General features: G+C 34.4%; 4 protein-coding genes across 6 annotated transcripts in view; 2 read left to right on the top strand and 2 right to left on the bottom strand.

Annotated features, from left to right (window-relative positions):
* Positions 1-1,673, top strand: part of LOC119613758 (isochorismatase domain-containing protein 1-like) — a 2,041-nt gene extending 368 nt beyond the window's left edge. Inside the window, exons 2-3 of the mRNA XM_037969788.1 lie at positions 1-63; positions 1,363-1,673. The exon at positions 1-63 is cut by the window's left edge and continues 150 nt beyond it. Of these exons, the coding sequence (XP_037825716.1) occupies positions 1-63; positions 1,363-1,650 (351 nt within the window). The 3' untranslated portion in view covers positions 1,651-1,673. The remainder of the gene's footprint in view (positions 64-1,362) is intronic.
* Positions 1,674-1,695: 22 nt separating this feature from the next.
* LOC119613759 (pupal cuticle protein Edg-78E-like) lies at positions 1,696-2,201 on the bottom strand. Its single transcript, XM_037969789.1, has 2 exons — positions 2,174-2,201; positions 1,696-2,113 (listed from the first exon to the last, which is right to left on the bottom strand). The coding sequence occupies exons 1-2, from the start codon at positions 2,183-2,185 to the stop codon at positions 1,751-1,753; spliced, it is 375 nt and encodes a 124-aa protein (XP_037825717.1). The 5' UTR covers positions 2,186-2,201; the 3' UTR covers positions 1,696-1,750.
* A 4,066-nt stretch (positions 2,202-6,267) lies between these two features.
* On the bottom strand, positions 6,268-10,749 carry LOC119613763 (transcription factor Adf-1). 3 transcript variants are annotated; one of them, XM_037969793.1, is made up of 5 exons: positions 10,602-10,749; positions 9,961-10,379; positions 7,274-7,394; positions 7,000-7,196; positions 6,268-6,908 (listed from the first exon to the last, which is right to left on the bottom strand). In XM_037969793.1, the coding sequence occupies exons 2-5, from the start codon at positions 10,124-10,126 to the stop codon at positions 6,529-6,531; spliced, it is 864 nt and encodes a 287-aa protein (XP_037825721.1). In that variant the 5' UTR covers positions 10,127-10,379; positions 10,602-10,749; the 3' UTR covers positions 6,268-6,528. The 3 variants fall into 3 exon arrangements, with proteins under 3 accessions (XP_037825721.1, XP_037825723.1, XP_037825722.1); XM_037969795.1 differs by having other exon boundaries at positions 6,268-6,896; XM_037969794.1 differs by having other exon boundaries at positions 10,653-10,712.
* A 5,460-nt stretch (positions 10,750-16,209) lies between these two features.
* The window catches only part of LOC119613761 (glucose-6-phosphate exchanger SLC37A2), a gene marked incomplete at its 5' end in the record, with an annotated part of 1,709 nt that continues 418 nt past the window's right edge, over positions 16,210-17,500 (top strand). Inside the window, 5 exon segments of the mRNA XM_037969791.1 lie at positions 16,210-16,363; positions 16,428-16,570; positions 16,572-17,006; positions 17,079-17,426; positions 17,482-17,500. The exon segment at positions 17,482-17,500 is cut by the window's right edge and continues 183 nt beyond it. Of these exon segments, the coding sequence (XP_037825719.1) occupies positions 16,210-16,363; positions 16,428-16,570; positions 16,572-17,006; positions 17,079-17,426; positions 17,482-17,500 (1,099 nt within the window).

Here is a 17,500-nt window from a genome sequence, read left to right as displayed (position 1 = left end):
TGCGATATGAAAAACCTATTTGAGGGAGGCAAACCAAGTGATGTGATTTTATATGGGATGGAGGTAAGTGAAGAAGGAATGAAAATTGTGGGATTTCTGGAACAGATTACACAATAGACTATTAAATAGATCTAAGATTAGGCCGTAGATTTTATACTAAACTATATACCAGACTCTAGACTAGAATATAGGATAGACTATAGTCGAATCTAAACACTAGATTCCTGTCAAGCACTAAACTATAGCCCAGCCTAAAACTAGACTATATCTAAAAGCTATACTATAGTAAAGACTATAAAATATATATACCATAGTGCACGATGTCCACACCATATACCAGACTATATTATAGCATGGTATAGGACTAGTCTATAGTCTAGACTGTAGACTAACCTATAGTCCGAACGATAGCCTAGACTATAGTCAGATTAGACTATAGTACAAACGATTGACTAGAATATAGTCCAGACTACAGGCTAGACTATAGATTAACTATAGACCAGACTATAGACTAGACTATAGGGCAGACTATAGAGTAGACTATAGTCCACACTATAGACTAGACTATAGTCCAAACTATAGACTAAACTATAGTCCATACTATAGACTAGACTATAGTCCAGACTATAGACTAGACTGAAGTCCAGATTATAAACTAGACTGCAGTCCAGACTATAGACTAGACTATAGTCCAGAATATAGAGTAGACTATAGCCCAGACTATAGAATAGACTATAGTCCAGACTGTAGACTAGACTATAGTCCAAACTATAGGCCAGACTATAGACCAAACTGAAGTCCAGACTATAGACCAAACTGAAGTCCACATTATAGACTAGACTACAGTCCAGACTATAGACTAGACTATAGTCCAGAATATATACTAGACTATAGTCCAGACTATAGACTAGACTATAGTCCAGACTATAGGCTAGACTATAGTCCAGACTATAGACTAGACTATAGTCCAGATTATAGACTAGACTATAGTCCAGAATATAGACTAGACTATAGACCAGACAATAGACTAGACTACAATCCAGACTATAGACTAGACTATAATCCAGACTGTATCCAGATTATAGTCCAGACTATAGTCCAGGCTATAGACTAGAATATAGTCCAGACTATGGACTACACTATAGTCCAGACTATAGACTACACTATAGTCCAGACTATAGACTACACTATAGTCCAGACTATAGACTACACTATAGTCCAGACTATAGGCTACACTATAGTCCAGACTATTCATTAGACTATAGTGCACACTAAAGACTAGACTGCAGTTCAACTTATAGACTTAAATAAAGTGCACACTGTAATTCTTAGTCAACTATTAATCTTCTCTATTTCTCTCAGTCCCACGTCTGCATTGAACAAACTGCCATCGATTTATTAGCCCAAAATATAAATGTATTTGTGGTGGCCGATTGTGTGACCTCCCGACTTCATCAGGATCGTGATATGGCCTTAGAGCGATTACGTTCAGCCGGTTGTTTTATAACTACCACTGAATCTGTTATATATGATCTATTGCGCGATAAAAATCACCGAAAATTCAATGATTTAAAGAAAATATTAGTGGCCAAATCTTTGGATATGGAAATCAATCAATCGTCTATAAAAACAAAAACAAACAAATCTTGAGCCTGTTATTTGTTTAAATGTATTCCAAAATAAAATAAAAAATAATTTTGTAAAAAAATAAAAACAAATAAAAAAAATAATTTAAATATCTCGACGAAAGTTAATGATGTTTTTTATGCTCCTCATTTTTCTCAGCTTTGGGATGACTGTTTATATAATCTAAAGCCTTTAAAATGGCTGCCGGTGTGGGTGGTGCGGTGGGTATAACATCTCCTTGAGGATGATAACCATTAGCATCGGCTGTATAGCTAACCTTAACGGGAACACCTTCTTTGGTAGTAAAATGAAATTCACCATGTACAGCCGATTGATCGCCAGCCTCATCGGCTCCTATGCCGTTAGTGATATCATAGCCATAAGAGAAATGACCATGACCATCTTCCTTTTTGAATTCTTTATTGACATGAGCATGGGCATCATCATCGACTGCGGCAACACAGGCTATAAACGTGATCAGCAATAACTTGTTGAAAAATATAGTTTTTTATTAAAAATTTTTTGTTTTTTTTATAAATTTTCTTACATATTTCAACATTTTGTTTTCTTTAAGAATCTTTTCTTAAGTTTGTACTTTAAAATTTTTAACTTAAACTGAGTTTAATTTAATTTTATTACACTTATTTATACAAATTGATTTTAAAATTAAACCCGGTTTTTTTTTTGTTGTATTTGTTTTTGAAAATTTAAAACATTTTTTTATAATTTTTTATGATTTTAAACCGGTTACCGGTTAAAATTCAATCGTTTTGTAAAATTATTTATATTTAACCTTTAGAGGATATATTAAGTAAAATATATGAAATGTGCTAAATTTAGTCATATGTACTTAAATATTGAAATTATTTTGAAAATTTTTTATTTCACACGTTACCTCAATCTTGACACGTTTTTGAATGAGTCATTTAGCTGACTGTGGAAAGTATATTTCTAATTTTTCAATTTTATCAGATAGCTCGATTTCAAAATATCAGTTTTACTTTATTAGTAATTGCTTCCAAATTGAATATTTTGTTAAAGTAGTTTAGTTTCTAAAATCTTCTAAAAGGGCACTTTTAAGTTCGTTACAATTTCTATTCTCTTACATTTACAATGGCATTTTGTAATCTGTTTACTAGGGTTCTATAAATCGACTTTCGAATAATCGAACAATCGACTTTTTGTCGAAAAAGTCGAAAAGTCGAAGTCGACTATTTTGTTCCAAAAAGTCGATAACTCGACTATCGTCTGTGAAAAAAGTCGAAAAGTCGACTTTGTGAATAAAAGTCGAAAAAAGTCGAAAAGTCTGAAAGTCGATAAGTCGAAAAAAGTCGAAAAAAGTCGATAAGCCGAAAAAAGTCGAATAAAGTCGAAAAAAGTCGAAGAAAGTCGAAAAGTCGAAAAAAGTCGAAAAGTCGGAAAAAGTCGAAAAATCGAAAATTGTAGAAACAAGTCAAAAATAGTCAAAAATTTTAAAAAAGTGGAAAAAGTCAAAAACTCTAAAATAGTCGGAAAAACTTGAAAAAAGTCAAAAAATAGTCGGAAAAAAGTAGAAAGAAGTCGAAAATAGCCAAAAAGTCGAAAAAGTCGAAAAAAGTCGGTAAAAGTCGAAAAATGTCGAAAAAAGTCGGAAAAAGTCGAAAAGTCGACTATTTATAAAATACTTATAGTCGAAAAGTCTAAAAATCGACTTTTATTTAAATGAAAAAAGTCGAAAAGTCAAAAAATCGACTTTTCATAAAATGCAAAAAGTCGAAAAGTCGACTTTTAACTAAATGAAAAAGTCGAAAAGTCGACTTTTCGTTTCAACTATAGAACCCTACTGTTTACTCATTTAAAACTGGTATCGTGGTCCTAAATTAATTAATTTAGCTGTCCCCTTGACACTAGATTTACAATTTAATTACATCTCTGTTTTTTTGTTTTCTTCGTTTAATTTATGTGACAGTTTTGTCTCAAAGAAAATTTGTACGTACGCAAGTAAGTATTAAATATAATCGCATGTAAATTAATTATTTTGATTTTATGCATTTTTTATTTGTATAAAAAAGTGACACTTGATTGTTAAATATTAATGACAATATTAACACGATGCTACAGGGAAAAATAGTATCCTAACAGATGATTCATTCTGGTGTATAATCTAGACTAGAGAATGGACCAAATATTGACTAGACTATAGTTCAGACAGTATAGTAGACTGTAGACTGAACTATAGCCCACATTATAGACTAGACTATAGTCCACACTATAGACTAGACTATAGTCCAGAATATAAACTAAACTACAGCCTGGACTATATACTATACTATATAGCTCAGACTATAGGCAAGGCTTAACTATAACCCACACTATAGACTATTGTCCAGACTACAAACCAGTTCTGACTACAAATTAGACTATAGTTCATATTATAAACTATTTCATATTATAATGTATGTACTAAACAAAAGTCCACACTATAGACTAGATTGTAAACCAGACTTACAAAAGAGACTATAGACTAAATTAAACAAACTATAATCCAGACTATAGTCATATATATTTTTATTTGTTGCCCAGTGTTACTATTTGGAGTTTTAAAAATTAATTAATTATTTGTCCAAAATAATTTTTTTAACAATATCTTAATAGAGTTCGTTAGACATTTCGACTACTTAAAAAATTATTAAGCTTTTCAAAAGCAAATCTTATTTCAGCTCAGGGTTAATAAACTTATCGTTCGTTTTTATTAATAATTATAATTCGAGATGAAATTCTGATAAAATTAAAGATTATTAGATCAGTAACAGTTAAATATCTATAAAATATATATTACTGTTAGATTTGTGTCAGCTGTTAAAGTACTTTTATAGGTCAAATTTACCGGTTTCATTTATAAAGTTTTTTGAAGGGAAATATATTTTTAACACGGTACTGATCTATAATTGTAATTTAATAGAAATAGAAGTGACCTCTAAATTGGAAATGAATTAAAACTGAACTAGAACTGAACTAGAACTGAACTAGAACTGAACTAGAACTGAACTAGAACTGAACTAGAACTGAACTAGAACTGAACTAGAACTGAACTAGAACTGAACTAGAACTGAACTAGAACTGAACTAGAACTGAACTAGAACTGAACTAGAACTAGAACTGAACTAGAACTGAACTAGAACTGAACTAGAACTGAACTAGAACTGAACTAGAATTGAACTAGAATTGAACTAGAACTGAACTAGAACTGAACTAGAACTGAACTAGAACTGAACTTGAACTAGAACTGAACTAGAACTGAACTAGAACTAGAACTGAACTAGAACTGAACTAGAACTGAATTAAAACTGAACTAGAACTGAACTAGAATTGAACTAGAATTGAACTAGGACTGAACTAGAACTTAACTAGAACTGAACTAGAACATAACAAGAACTGAACTAGAACTGAACTAGAACTGAACTAGAACTGAACTAGAACTGAACTAGAACTAGAACTGAACTAGAACTGAACTAGAACTGAACTGCAACTGAACTAAAACTGAACAAGAACTGAACTAGAACTGAACTAGAACTGAACTAGAACTGAACTAGAACTGAACTAGAACTGAACTAGAACTGAACTAGAACTGAACTAGAACTGAACTAGAACTGAACTAGAACTGAACTAGAACTGAACTAGAACTGAACTAGAACTGAACTAGAACTGAACTAGAACGGAACTAGAACTGAACTTGAACTGAACTTGAACTGAACTTGAACTGAACTTGAACTGAACTAGAACTGAACTAGAACTGAACTAGAACTGAACTAGAACTTAACTAGAACTGAACTAGAACTGAACTAGAACTGAACTAGAACTTAACAAGAACTGAACTAGAACTGAACTAGAACTGAACTAGAACTGAACTAGAACTGAACTAGAACTGAACTAGAACTGAACTAGAACTGAACTAGAACTGAACTAGAACTGAACTAGAACTGAACTAGAACTGAACTAGAACTGAACTAGAACTGAACTAGAACTGAACTAGAATTGAACTAGAACTGAACTAGAACTGAACTAGAACTGAACTTGAAGTAGAACTTAACTAGAACTTAACTAGGACTGAACTAGAACTTAACTAGAACTGAACTAGAACATAACAAGAACTGAACTAGAACTGAATTAGAACTGACTCAGTTCTAGAACTAGAACTGAACTAGATCTGAACTAGAACCGTACTAGAACTGAACTAGAACTAAACTAGAACTGAACTAGAATTGAACTAGAACTGAACTAGAGCTTAACTAGAACTGAACTAGGACAGAACTGGAACTGAACTAGAACTTAACTAGAACTGAACTAGAACTGAACTAGAACTGAACTAGAGATGAACTAGAACTGAACTAGAACAGAACTAGAACTGAACTAGAACTAAACTAGAACAGAACTAAAACTTAACTACAACATAAACTAGAATCAGAACTGAACTAAACTAGAACCGATCTAGATTTGATAAATGTTTGTTATGTTAATTGTTAGCATGACAAAAAGAACATAAATGTTATTCCACAATAAAGAATTTTTAAGTATATTTTCCAAAATACATATTAAATACATACCTATTACATGCAGATCAAAATAAATATGAATAAAATACATACTCGCATATAATAACAATTATTTATTAATTTATGTATTATATTTATTTGTTTCTCTCATTTTATGTAAAACAAAATTGCACCCTGTATAGGTAAAAAACAAATCTTATTAATATTTTGCCAAAAACATATTAAATTTCCTCGTAAAGTCATATTAAATAATGTATGTATATAAGGTTTGCTAAATAGCTTAAAACTATTATTTGCAAACTGCAAAATTATTTTATTATAGATACATATTATTTCCTTAATTTATTTATTTATTAGTAACGTTTTAATTTTAATATTTATTATGTTGAGCCAGCAACTGCATGTCAGTTAAATATTTAATTATATGAACTTTAGCTTCGGCCTTTTGTCGTACGCCTAGTGTATTCAGCATATCGGTGACTACGACACCAAATGACTGATCCTCTGGATTGACACTTTGTGATATAGAATTTTGAAATATTTTTATGGTATTCAACATATTATCGTTATGCTGTTGTTGCAATTGTTGCTGCTGCTGTTGTTGTTGTTGCTGCTGTTGCTGTTGTTGTTGTTGATCATCATCAATACGTTCACGTTTCAAAGGTGGTTCATAGTAAAAGGTTTTTGTATCCTTTGATGCTGCCACTGTTGTAGTTGTTAATTGGGTATCGCCTGTAACTATAATATCAACTATATATCAATCATGAATCAATCAATATAAAATTGAGAGTTTTTTTGAAGTGGATGATTTGTAATCTGTTTTGTTGTAGCTTGGACTTACCATGTGGATGATGTATAGTTTGTGTTGATGTTGCCGCTGCTCCATTAAAAGGAAATATATCGACAACAGCATGCTGTTGGGTTTGTTGCTGCTGTTGTTGTTGCTGATTAGCATCCACTTGTGTAACTTGGGTGTTAGTGGTCGTTTGAGTTGCGGGTAAAGGTCCACATTTACCCAGTAACGATTCACGATATTGTCTGTTATTTGGGAATTGAAAAGATTTTCAATGTTTATAGAGCATTTGATTGTGGTAATTAAAAAGAGTATCAGTTACCTTATAGACTCAACGAGAAAACTCATTTGTTTAAAATAACGCCAACGTGATTCTGTGCTTAATTTCATTTCTCGGGCAAATTTATCACGCAAACTTTTCCAGCGTTTGGTGCATTTTTGTTCTGGAATGAACAAATAAATTCATAAGAAAAAATTGACAAGCTCAATGATAGATAAGATAGATAGATAGATAGATAGATAGATAGATAGATAGATAGATAGATAGATAGATAGATAGATAGATAGATAGATAGATAGATAGATAGATAGATAGATAGATAGATAGATAGATAGATAGATAGATAGATAGATAGATAGATAGATAGATAGATAGATAGATAGATAGATAGATAGATAGATAGATAGATAGATAGATAGATAGATAGATAGATAGATAGATAGATAGATAGATAGATAGATAGATAGATAGATAGATAGATAGATAGATAGATAAGATAGATAGATAGATAGATAGATAGATAGATAGATAGATAGATAGATAGATAGATAGATAGATAGATAGATAGATAGATAGATAGATAGATAGATAGATAGATAGATAGATAGATAGATAGATAGATAGATAGATAGATAGATAGATAGATAGATAGATAGATAGATAGATAGATAGATAGATAGATAGATAGATAGATAGATAGATAGATAGATAGATAGATAGATAGATAGATAGATAGATAGATAGATAGATAGATAGATAGATAGATAGATAGATAGATAGATAGATAGATAGATAGATAGATAGATAGATAGATAGATAGATAGATAGATAGATAGATAGATAGATAGATAGATAGATAGATAGATAGATAGATAGATAGATAGATAGATAGATAGATAGATAGATAGATAGATAGATAGATAGATAGATAGATAGATAGTAGATAGATAGATAGATAGATAGATAGATAGATAGATAGATAGATAGATAGATAGATAGATAGATAGATAGATAGATAGATAGATAGATAGATAGATAGATAGATATAGATAGATAGATAGATAGATAGATAGATAGATAGATAGATAGATAGATAGATAGATAGATAGATAGATAGATAGATAGATAGATAGATAGATAGATAGATAGATAGATAGATAGATAGATAGATAGATAGATAGATAGATAGATAGATAGATAGATAATAGATAGATAGATAGATAGATAGATAGATAGATAGATAGATAGATAGATAGATAGATAGATAGATAGATAGATAGATAGATAGATAGATAGATAGATAGATAGATAGATAGATAGATAGATAGATAGATAGATAATTTTTTAATCTCCTCCAAAAATTTTCAAATCACAACAAATTACCACCTATTTTCTATACTTGAAACCCCTAATCTGGGGAACGATATCCCACTCTTTATCTGACAATATTTCGTCTTTAACCGTATAAGCAACAAAATCTAATTTAACGAACAACAAAATAAAAACAAAACAAACAAAACACCCAACATGTCCCACCGATAAAGAAAATACAAAAACAAGAAATGGAATGAATAAGATAACAACGTCTACGATTGACGTAGACAGCGAATTAAAAGCAGTGTAAAAGAGACGAACGACGCTGATGTTGTCTTTCCAATAATAATGAAAAAACACAAGCAAAGAAAACAAAAACAACAAAGAGCACAGCAGAACTACAAAAATAAAAGTCAACAGCGATAAAAAAACACATTTATGCGAACTATTGTAATTAAATGTTGTAGCGACTGGCAACTCTGACGTCGCCACCACCATCTCTATACACAACCGACGAAGTCGAACCAGAAAAATTAGCTTTACGATAAAGCAACAACACAAAAAACTACAAAAACTACTCGTATACGGTAAAGCATGTTGAGTTTTGTTTAAATATAGCAGCAGATTTTAAGGTAATGTATTAATTTTGTTTTGATTTTTTTTTTTAATTTATAAAATTCATAATGAAATGTTTGTAAGAAAATTGACAGTATTGACATCATAGGAGTGTCTTCGTAGATTAATTGGTGGTATTGTTTCTAGTCTGTCAGTACGATTCGTGAGTTCGATTCCCACTAGAGCTATTGGTAAAGGAGTGTACGTGTATGTAGGTGAATTTCTTCGGATCTGATGAAACATATATCCTCCTTTCAATTCATATGTATGTATATCAGGTCCAAATCGAAACTGAAATGCAGTAGTGGGTGTGGTGTAAATTTTATATAAAAAATTTAAGGAATATGAAATAATTTCCTAGAGAGTGGCTACAAAAGTAGTCAAATCCTTAATAAACAATTAATTCTATAATAGCTCTGCACTAAGAACAAATTTACCCTCGAGGGGGGGAAACACCAGAGAAAGGGAAAGCAATTCGTAAAAGTACAGGGAAAATAACATTAGCTAAGGCACAGAGAATTTATTCCATACATATGGTTTGACTGTATGAGTTGGATGTGTTTTTTTTTAATTTTTCGTATTGTGTTGACTAGACATTTTGCTTATTTTTACTGAATAGATAAGAACGAATAATTTTTCTATGAATATTATTAAAAAAATTAGACTTTTTTTAATGAAATCCAAAATGCTATAGCGCCCCACTTGAGCGATTCACTAAGTACTTATTACATCATGAACTAAATGGTTGTGATTTCAATTAGAAACAAATGGGCAGTTAGATACCGAAAGAAAACACTTACCAGGCATACCGAGTTGTTCAGAAATTTGCTTCCAAACTTGAGCTTTACGCACAAAATGTTTGTAATTATAATGGGAACGATCATAAATGACGGGATTTACTTTAACGGCCTCAATTAAATTCAAATCAAATTGTTGTTCAGAATTTGCATCCAATTTTTCCACCATTGTTGTGATTATGATGATGTTTTTATGTTGTTGTTGTAGTAGTTCCAATGAAAACAGCAGTAATATCTACTACTGCGACACACTCTCAAACACACGTTAACTTCTCTGCTAACTTTAGCGCCTTTTTTTGCACTTGTCGTCTCTTGCTCTTCTTTCAAAGAAAATGACAAATTAACAGCGACGTCACTGTTGTAGTTGTTTTCTTTTAATAATTTTCCTGCAGTGTTTTTATTATAGTTTTTATACCAATTTACTATAAAGAAATGTGATTATTTTATAAATTTTTCCTAATTACTTCTTAAAATTCCGATTGTGTGTGTGTTTTTTTTTAGCCCAAAAAAGGTCAAACATGTATGGGGCAAAAAAAAAACACACGCACACACCAAAGAAAAACAGGAATTTTTCTTTTACCCAATATTGGGTTTTAATATCAGAAGAAACAAAAAGAATAAGAAAGAAAAAAAAAAGCACACACAATACTGTAGAAAAGCCAGCAACAACAAAACACAAAAGCTTCTTTATTTACACGAAATTTTCACACTACCGCGCGGTTTTAGTCTGAACAACGTTAACGACGACGTGTACGCAAAGCAACTAAATTGTGGAAACATCGTTGTTGGTTGGAAGAAAAAAGCCAGCAGCTTTGAACGTTTTTGTTCGTTCGGCTACAGCAGACACGAACGACGACAGTGTTGACGTCGTTCGTCGGTTGGCCAAAGCAACAAGATTTCTTTCAATGAATACAAAACGTATGTACAAACACACAAACATGTACTCGTGCAATTGACTACATACAATACACACATTCAAACATGTGTTCGAACGTAATTGTATAAACACCCGAGTGAACTAATTTATGGCACGCGGTGAAGTGGTACTTTTTAGAATTTACATTTGACGTTAAATAAATGAAATGTTTTATAAATCGATAAAGATACTTTTTGACGAATAAAGTGGAAGTCTTAAGAAAGTCGAAAAGTCGTAGAATTCTATAATTGAAACAAAAAGTCGACTTTCCGACATTTTGCAATTACTGAAAGTCAAGTTATCGACCATTTTCAATTTACAAAAGGTCAATTTTACAACTCTTTTACAAGATAGTCGACTTACAGACCCTTATTGAATGAAATAGACTACTTCGACAAAAAAATTATTATTCGAAAGTTTATTTATAGAAGGAACTCTAAAAAGAAGTCAACGACTAGCCTGTACTAGGGTTCTATAGTTGAAACGAAAAGTCGACTTTTCGACTTTTTTCATGTAGTTACAAGTCGACTTTTCGACTTTTTGCATTTTATGAAAAGTCGATTTTTCGACTTTTTTCATTTAAATAAAAGTCGACTTTTAGACTTTTCGACTATAAGTATTTTATAAATAGTCGACTTTTCGTCTTTTTACCACTTTTTTCGACTTTTCGACTTTTTTCGACTTTTTCCGACTTTTTTCGACTTTTCGATTTTTTCGACTTTTTGACTATTTTCGACTTCTTTCTACTTTTTTCCGACTATTTTTTGACTTTTTTCGAGTTTTTTCCGACTATTTTAGAGTTTTTGACTTTTTTTTCCACTTTTTTAAAATTTTTGACCATTTTTGACTTATTTCTACAATTTTCGATTTTTTCGACTTTTTCCGACTTTTTTCGACTTTTCGACTTTTTGCGACTTCTCGACTTTTTTCGACTTCGACTTTTTTCGACTTTATTCGACTTCTTTCGACTTATCGACTTTTTTCGACTTTCAGACTTTTCGACTTTTATTCACAAAGTCAACTTTTCGACTTTTTTCACAGACGATAGTCGAGTTATCGACTTGGAACAAAATAGTCGACTTCGACTTTTCGACAAAAAGTCGATTGTTCGATTATTCGAAAGTCGATTTATAGAACCCTAGCCTGTACCCTGTAGCAAAAGTCGACTTTTGTATTTTTGTAGACTTTTTGCGATTCTTGAAAAGTCGACTTTTTAAATTTTGTGTTTTATGAAAGTCGACTTTTTCAAATTTTGTGTTTTATTAAATGTTAACTTCTCGAACTTTTCCAACTTTTCGACTCTTTGATTTTCGACTTTGCGAATTTATTCGACTTATTTGGACTTTCTTGCAAAATCTTCGACTTCTTCCGACAACAATTTTTCTATTAATTTAAAGTCGATTGGATATCGATATCTATCTATCTATCTATCTATATATTATCTATCTATATATCTATCTATCTATCTATATATATATCTATCTATCTACTCGTCAAAAGACGAGTTTTTTAATGTTTTAAAGTCAGCTATTAGACTTTTTAAAATTTTTTCAAATTCTGACATTTCGAACTTTTCGAGTTTTTAATAAAAAATCGATTGTATATTTGAATTCGATCTCTAAAATCCTAGACTTGAAATTTTTTTTATTGTTGGTTGCCATAGTGTTAATAAATAACTGAAAAAACAACTCTGATTTTATTTCCAACAACTGACAACTTGTTGACATTTGCATAGGTTTTGTTGTCATCGCCCACTTCGTATAAACAGTTGCAGATTTTGCAGACAAAAAGAAAGACGGGAAAATACCCAACGACAAATCAACATTCTATCAAAATATTTCTTTATTTACAAATTTTATTTTAATATTGACACACATAAAAATAAACAAAAAATGTAAGTAATAAAACAAAGAATCAATTAAATGTTGAACTATTGAAAATAAATATTTAAAATTGTGATAAAAATACGCTTATCTAAGGAATGATGCCAACAAAGCAACATAAGAATAGAACTATTAAAACAAAAGAATATACTGCAATAGTTTTTTTAGAAAAGTAAATTTGTATAAAAATGCAAGAAAAATTGGCATTGTGTATATAATTTTGTAAAAAAAAACAAAGTAAAATTTAATATTGTATGTGAAATTGGAGATGTTAAATGAATCATAAATAAAATACGCAAAAACTAAAGGAAATTATTATATGACTGTGTTTTTAAGATAAAACAATAATTGTTGTTTTTGTTTTTGTTTATCAAGTTTATTTTTTATCAAACAAAAACAATATATTTGGAAGATGCTTTCAATGCAAATTAAATCTGTGTTATAGTTAGCTAATGATTCTGTCTGTTGATGTCCGGAGATAATATTGTGCTAATGTGTTTGTATGAATCTTCAGTTGTCAGTAAAAATGCGGGTGTAATAATTTTGCTTAAACAAATTGATAATAACTTAAAAAAACTGTTTATTACATTGTTATTATGTATATAGTACGGGGTTCTTCATTAAGAGCATTTTATATAGTTTTTTTATATTTCTCGAATAGGAGTAAAGTTTGTCTTAGACGCGGAATACGTAATATTTCTGTCGATATGTGTCAGGGAAATTAGGCACCTGTGTAGGCAATTCTGTAACCTCTACCGATGGACATTTGAACGATATTGTATTCCATAATTAAAGCCATCCTCTTATGGAAGACGCATGTTGTAAAACTAACATACAAGTCTTTTAATTGAAAAAGATAAAATGCGTCATTCTTAATGAAAAACATTTTCTGAATATTAAGCGAGGACATTGAGGGGCCATCGATTTCATTTGCAAATTACTCCCAGCTTGTTGTTTAAGCGTCGAAATTGATTCCTTTTGCTCTTCTTCAAGTTCATTTAGAACAAACTCTATAAGCGTTCCTTGTATATTATGATTTAATAATTTCTCTTTAAATTATTAGAAAAGATCCAGAATCTTAAGTTGAGGTTCAAATCATCTCTATATGGTAATATACAAATTTAAAGTTCATAAAGTTACTATAAAAATAGTTGGTTTCTTGAAAACGATGCAACCAATTTCAAATATTCTGATTTACTATCTATTGTTGAATGTTTTGGCTTAAAAATCTCACCTCGTATGTATAAAATTTTAAAGTTTTACTCTAATTTCTACAAAAACTTGACACATCATTATGTAATATTCTACATATACAATTTTCCTTTGTTTACCTCGAATTTATATAAAAATCAATTGTAATCATATTTTTTACTTTTTCATTAATTAACTCTATTCTATAGATAACAATATTATCACTTTTATATATATAAATAAATAAGAATATCGTCTAAACAAAATAGAAGATATAAAATAAAACATCATCAAATATTTATTTCCCCTAAATATTAAAGTATTTAAATCTCAATATGAATTAATGCATTCGTTTTTTCTAGTATAAAACTATTGTATTGATACAATTATTATCTTATTATTTTCAGATCATTGAACACTTAAACAACTGTTGCAATAGTTCTAAGACGACCTTTCGCAGAAGACAAAGACAACGACTACATTGTATAGGGCCGGTATTTTGTTTGAAGCTGGCATTTTTGTTGTCGTTGTCTAAGGGTTTTGTTTTAAAGCATAGGAGCCCGCATCGGGTACGCAGAAGAGTCACAGTAATGACACCCAGGGGGTAGGGCGGTACAGAGATTGGCCAGAAGCGGGGGCCACAAGGGAGAGGGAAAAAAGGAAACGAGGGAAGGGGGAAGCGAGGGAGCGAGAAAGGGGACGGAAGGGCGAGCGAGCGAGAGAGCAGCGAGCGGCGAGCGAGCGAGCGAGCGAGCGAGCGAGCGAGCGAGCGAGCGAGCGAGCGAGCGAGCGAGCGAGCGAGCGAGCGAGCGAGCGAGCGAGCGAGCGAGAGCGAGCGAGCGAGCGAGCGAGCGAGCGAGCGAGAGAGAGCGAGCGCGAGCGAGCGAGCGAGCAGCGAGCGAGCGAGCGAGCGAGCGAGCGAGCGGGAGGAGCGAGCGAGCGAGCGAGCGAGCGAGCGAGCGAGCGAGCGAGCGAGCGAGCGAGCGAGCGAGCGAGCGAGCGAGCGAGCGAGCGAGCGAGCGAGCGAGCGAGCGAGCGAGCGAGCGAGCGAGCGAGGAGCGAGCGAGCGAGCGAGCGAGCGAGCGAGCGAGCGAGCGAGCGAGCGAGCGAGCTAGCGAGCGAGCGAGCGAGCGAGCGAGCGAGGAGCGAGCGAGCGAGCGAGCGAGGCGACGCGGCGAGCGAGCGAGGCGAGCGAGCGAGCGAGGGCGAGCGCGCGAGGCGAGCGAGCGAGCGAGCGAGTCGAGCGAGCGAGCGAGGCGAGCGAGCGAGCGAGCGAGCGAGCGAGCGAGGAGCGATGCGAGCGAGCGAGCGAGCGAGCGAGCGAGGAGCGAGGAGCGAGCGAGCGAGCGAGCGAGCGAGCTAGCGAGCGAGCGAGCGAGCGAGCGAGCGAGCGAGCGAGCGAGCGAGCGAGCGAGCGAGGAGCGAGCGAGCGAGCGAGCGAGCGAGCGAGCGGAGCGAGCGAGCGAGCGAGCGAGCGAGCGAGCGAGAGAGCTAGCGAGGCGGAGCGAGCGAGCGAGCGAGGAGCGAGCGAGCGTAGAGAGGTCGAGGGCGAGCGGGCTGGCGAGCGAGCGAGCGGGCGAGCGAGCGAGCGAGCGAGGAGCGAGCGAGCGAGCAGCGAGCGAGCGAGAGGAGCGAGCGAGCGAGCGAGCGAGCGAGCGGCGAGCAGCGAGCGAGCGAGCGAGCGAGCGAGCGAGCGAGAGAGCGAGAGCGAGCGAGCGAGCGAGCGAGCGAGCGAGCGAGCGAGCGAGCGAGCGAGCGAGCGAGCGAGCGAGCGAGCGAGCGAGCGAGCGAGCGAGCGAGCGAGCGAGGGCGAGCGAGAGCGAGAGCGAGCGAGCGAGCGAGCGAGCGAGCGAGCGAGCGAGCGAGCGAGCGAGCGAGCGAGCGAGCGAGCGAGCGAGAGCGAGCGAGCGAGCGAGCGAGCGAGCGAGCGAGCGAGCGAGAGCGAGCGAGCGAGCGAGCGAGCGAGCGAGCGAGCGAGCGAGCGAGCGAGCGAGCGAGCGAGCGAGCGAGCGAGGAGCGAGCGAGCGAGCGAGCGAGCGAGAGCGATTATCATCTATCTATCTATCTATCTATCTATTATCTATCTATCTATCTATCTATCTATCTATCTATCTATCTATCTATCTAGCTATCTATCGATCTATCTATCTATTATCTACTATCTATCTATATATCTTCTATATACTATCTATCTATCTATCTATCTATTTCCTATCTCTTTGAATCTATTCAATCATTGTTTTTATTCTTTATTACAGTTTCAAAGCCTCCATTTTTGGTCTTACTTATTTGGCCTACACCTGCTACCACATGTCGCGCAAACCCATATCTGTGGTTAAATCAGTTCTTCATACTAATTGTTCCTCAGATATAACGCACAATGCCAGCTCAAATGACTGTGGCTATGCGCCATTTGGTAAAATGATTAAAAACCTTATCATTGCCAAAATATTAATTAAATTATTTTTTATACATTTCAGATGATTCCAGTGCTCCTGCCAAATTTGCCATATTAGATTCTGCCTTTCTTTTTGCCTATGCCGCTGCTATGTTTGTTTCTGGCTTTGTGGCTGAACGTGTTTCCATTCGATATTTCCTAGCTTTTGGTATGATTTTTTCGGGTTGTATTTTCATATCTATTTGGTATAGCCAAAACTTGGAGTATACATACGATGGCTTATTTTGTAATAGTACAAGCATGTGCGGGTATTGCTCAAACTACTGGCTGGCCAGGTGTAGTTACTTTAGTGGGTCGTTGGTTTGGCAAATCGAAACGTGGTTTAATTTTCGGTATTTGGAATAGTCACACATCGATAGGTAATATTTTGGGTACGCTAATAGCCGCTCAGTATGTGGAAACCGATTGGGCATTGTCGTTTATTGTGCCGGGTATAATAATTGCTAGCTGTGGTTTTCTACTGTTTTTGTTTATGGTTGATAGACCCGAAATGGTGGGTTGTCATCAACAGCATGGCGCTGTTGCAGAAAGATCAACAGATAATGATTCAGACATGGAAGATAATAGTGTTATAGTGGGTGCTGCGAATACTTATGAAGCGGTAAGTTTGGAAAATTTTGTAATTTTGAAGTTATGAATGAAATTTTATAATATTAAATTTATTGCTTTTTAGGAGGTTAATTATCGTCCCACTGAACGTTCGCCAATTTTACCACGTTCTCACACTCATGACCATCACGTCCAACGACCCATAAGCTTAATAGATGCTTTATATATACCCGGTGTTGTGGAATTCTCGTTATGTTTATTCTTTTCCAAATTGGTCAGTTATACATTCCTCTATTGGTTGCCTTTATATATACAATCGTCCAGTACATTGGGACCAACTTTATCAGCAGATTTATCTATATTATTTGATGTTGGTGGTATATTTGGAGCTATTGTTGCCGGCATGGTATCCGACATGTCTGGCATGTCGGCTACAACGTGTACAGTTATGTTATTCTTAGCAGCACCTGTGGTAAGAGGTAGTTTTTGTTTTTTAAGTTTAAAATTTTAAATTTCCCTCTTTTTAGCTTTTAATGTATCAGCAAT

Source organism: Lucilia sericata, unplaced genomic scaffold (genome assembly GCF_015586225.1).
Source record: "Lucilia sericata isolate MDLA Ls3-8-SP2 unplaced genomic scaffold, ASM1558622v1 Contig002295F_arrow, whole genome shotgun sequence".
NCBI lineage: Eukaryota > Metazoa > Arthropoda > Insecta > Diptera > Calliphoridae > Lucilia > Lucilia sericata.
This window is presented reverse-complemented; position numbering and strand designations above follow the sequence as displayed.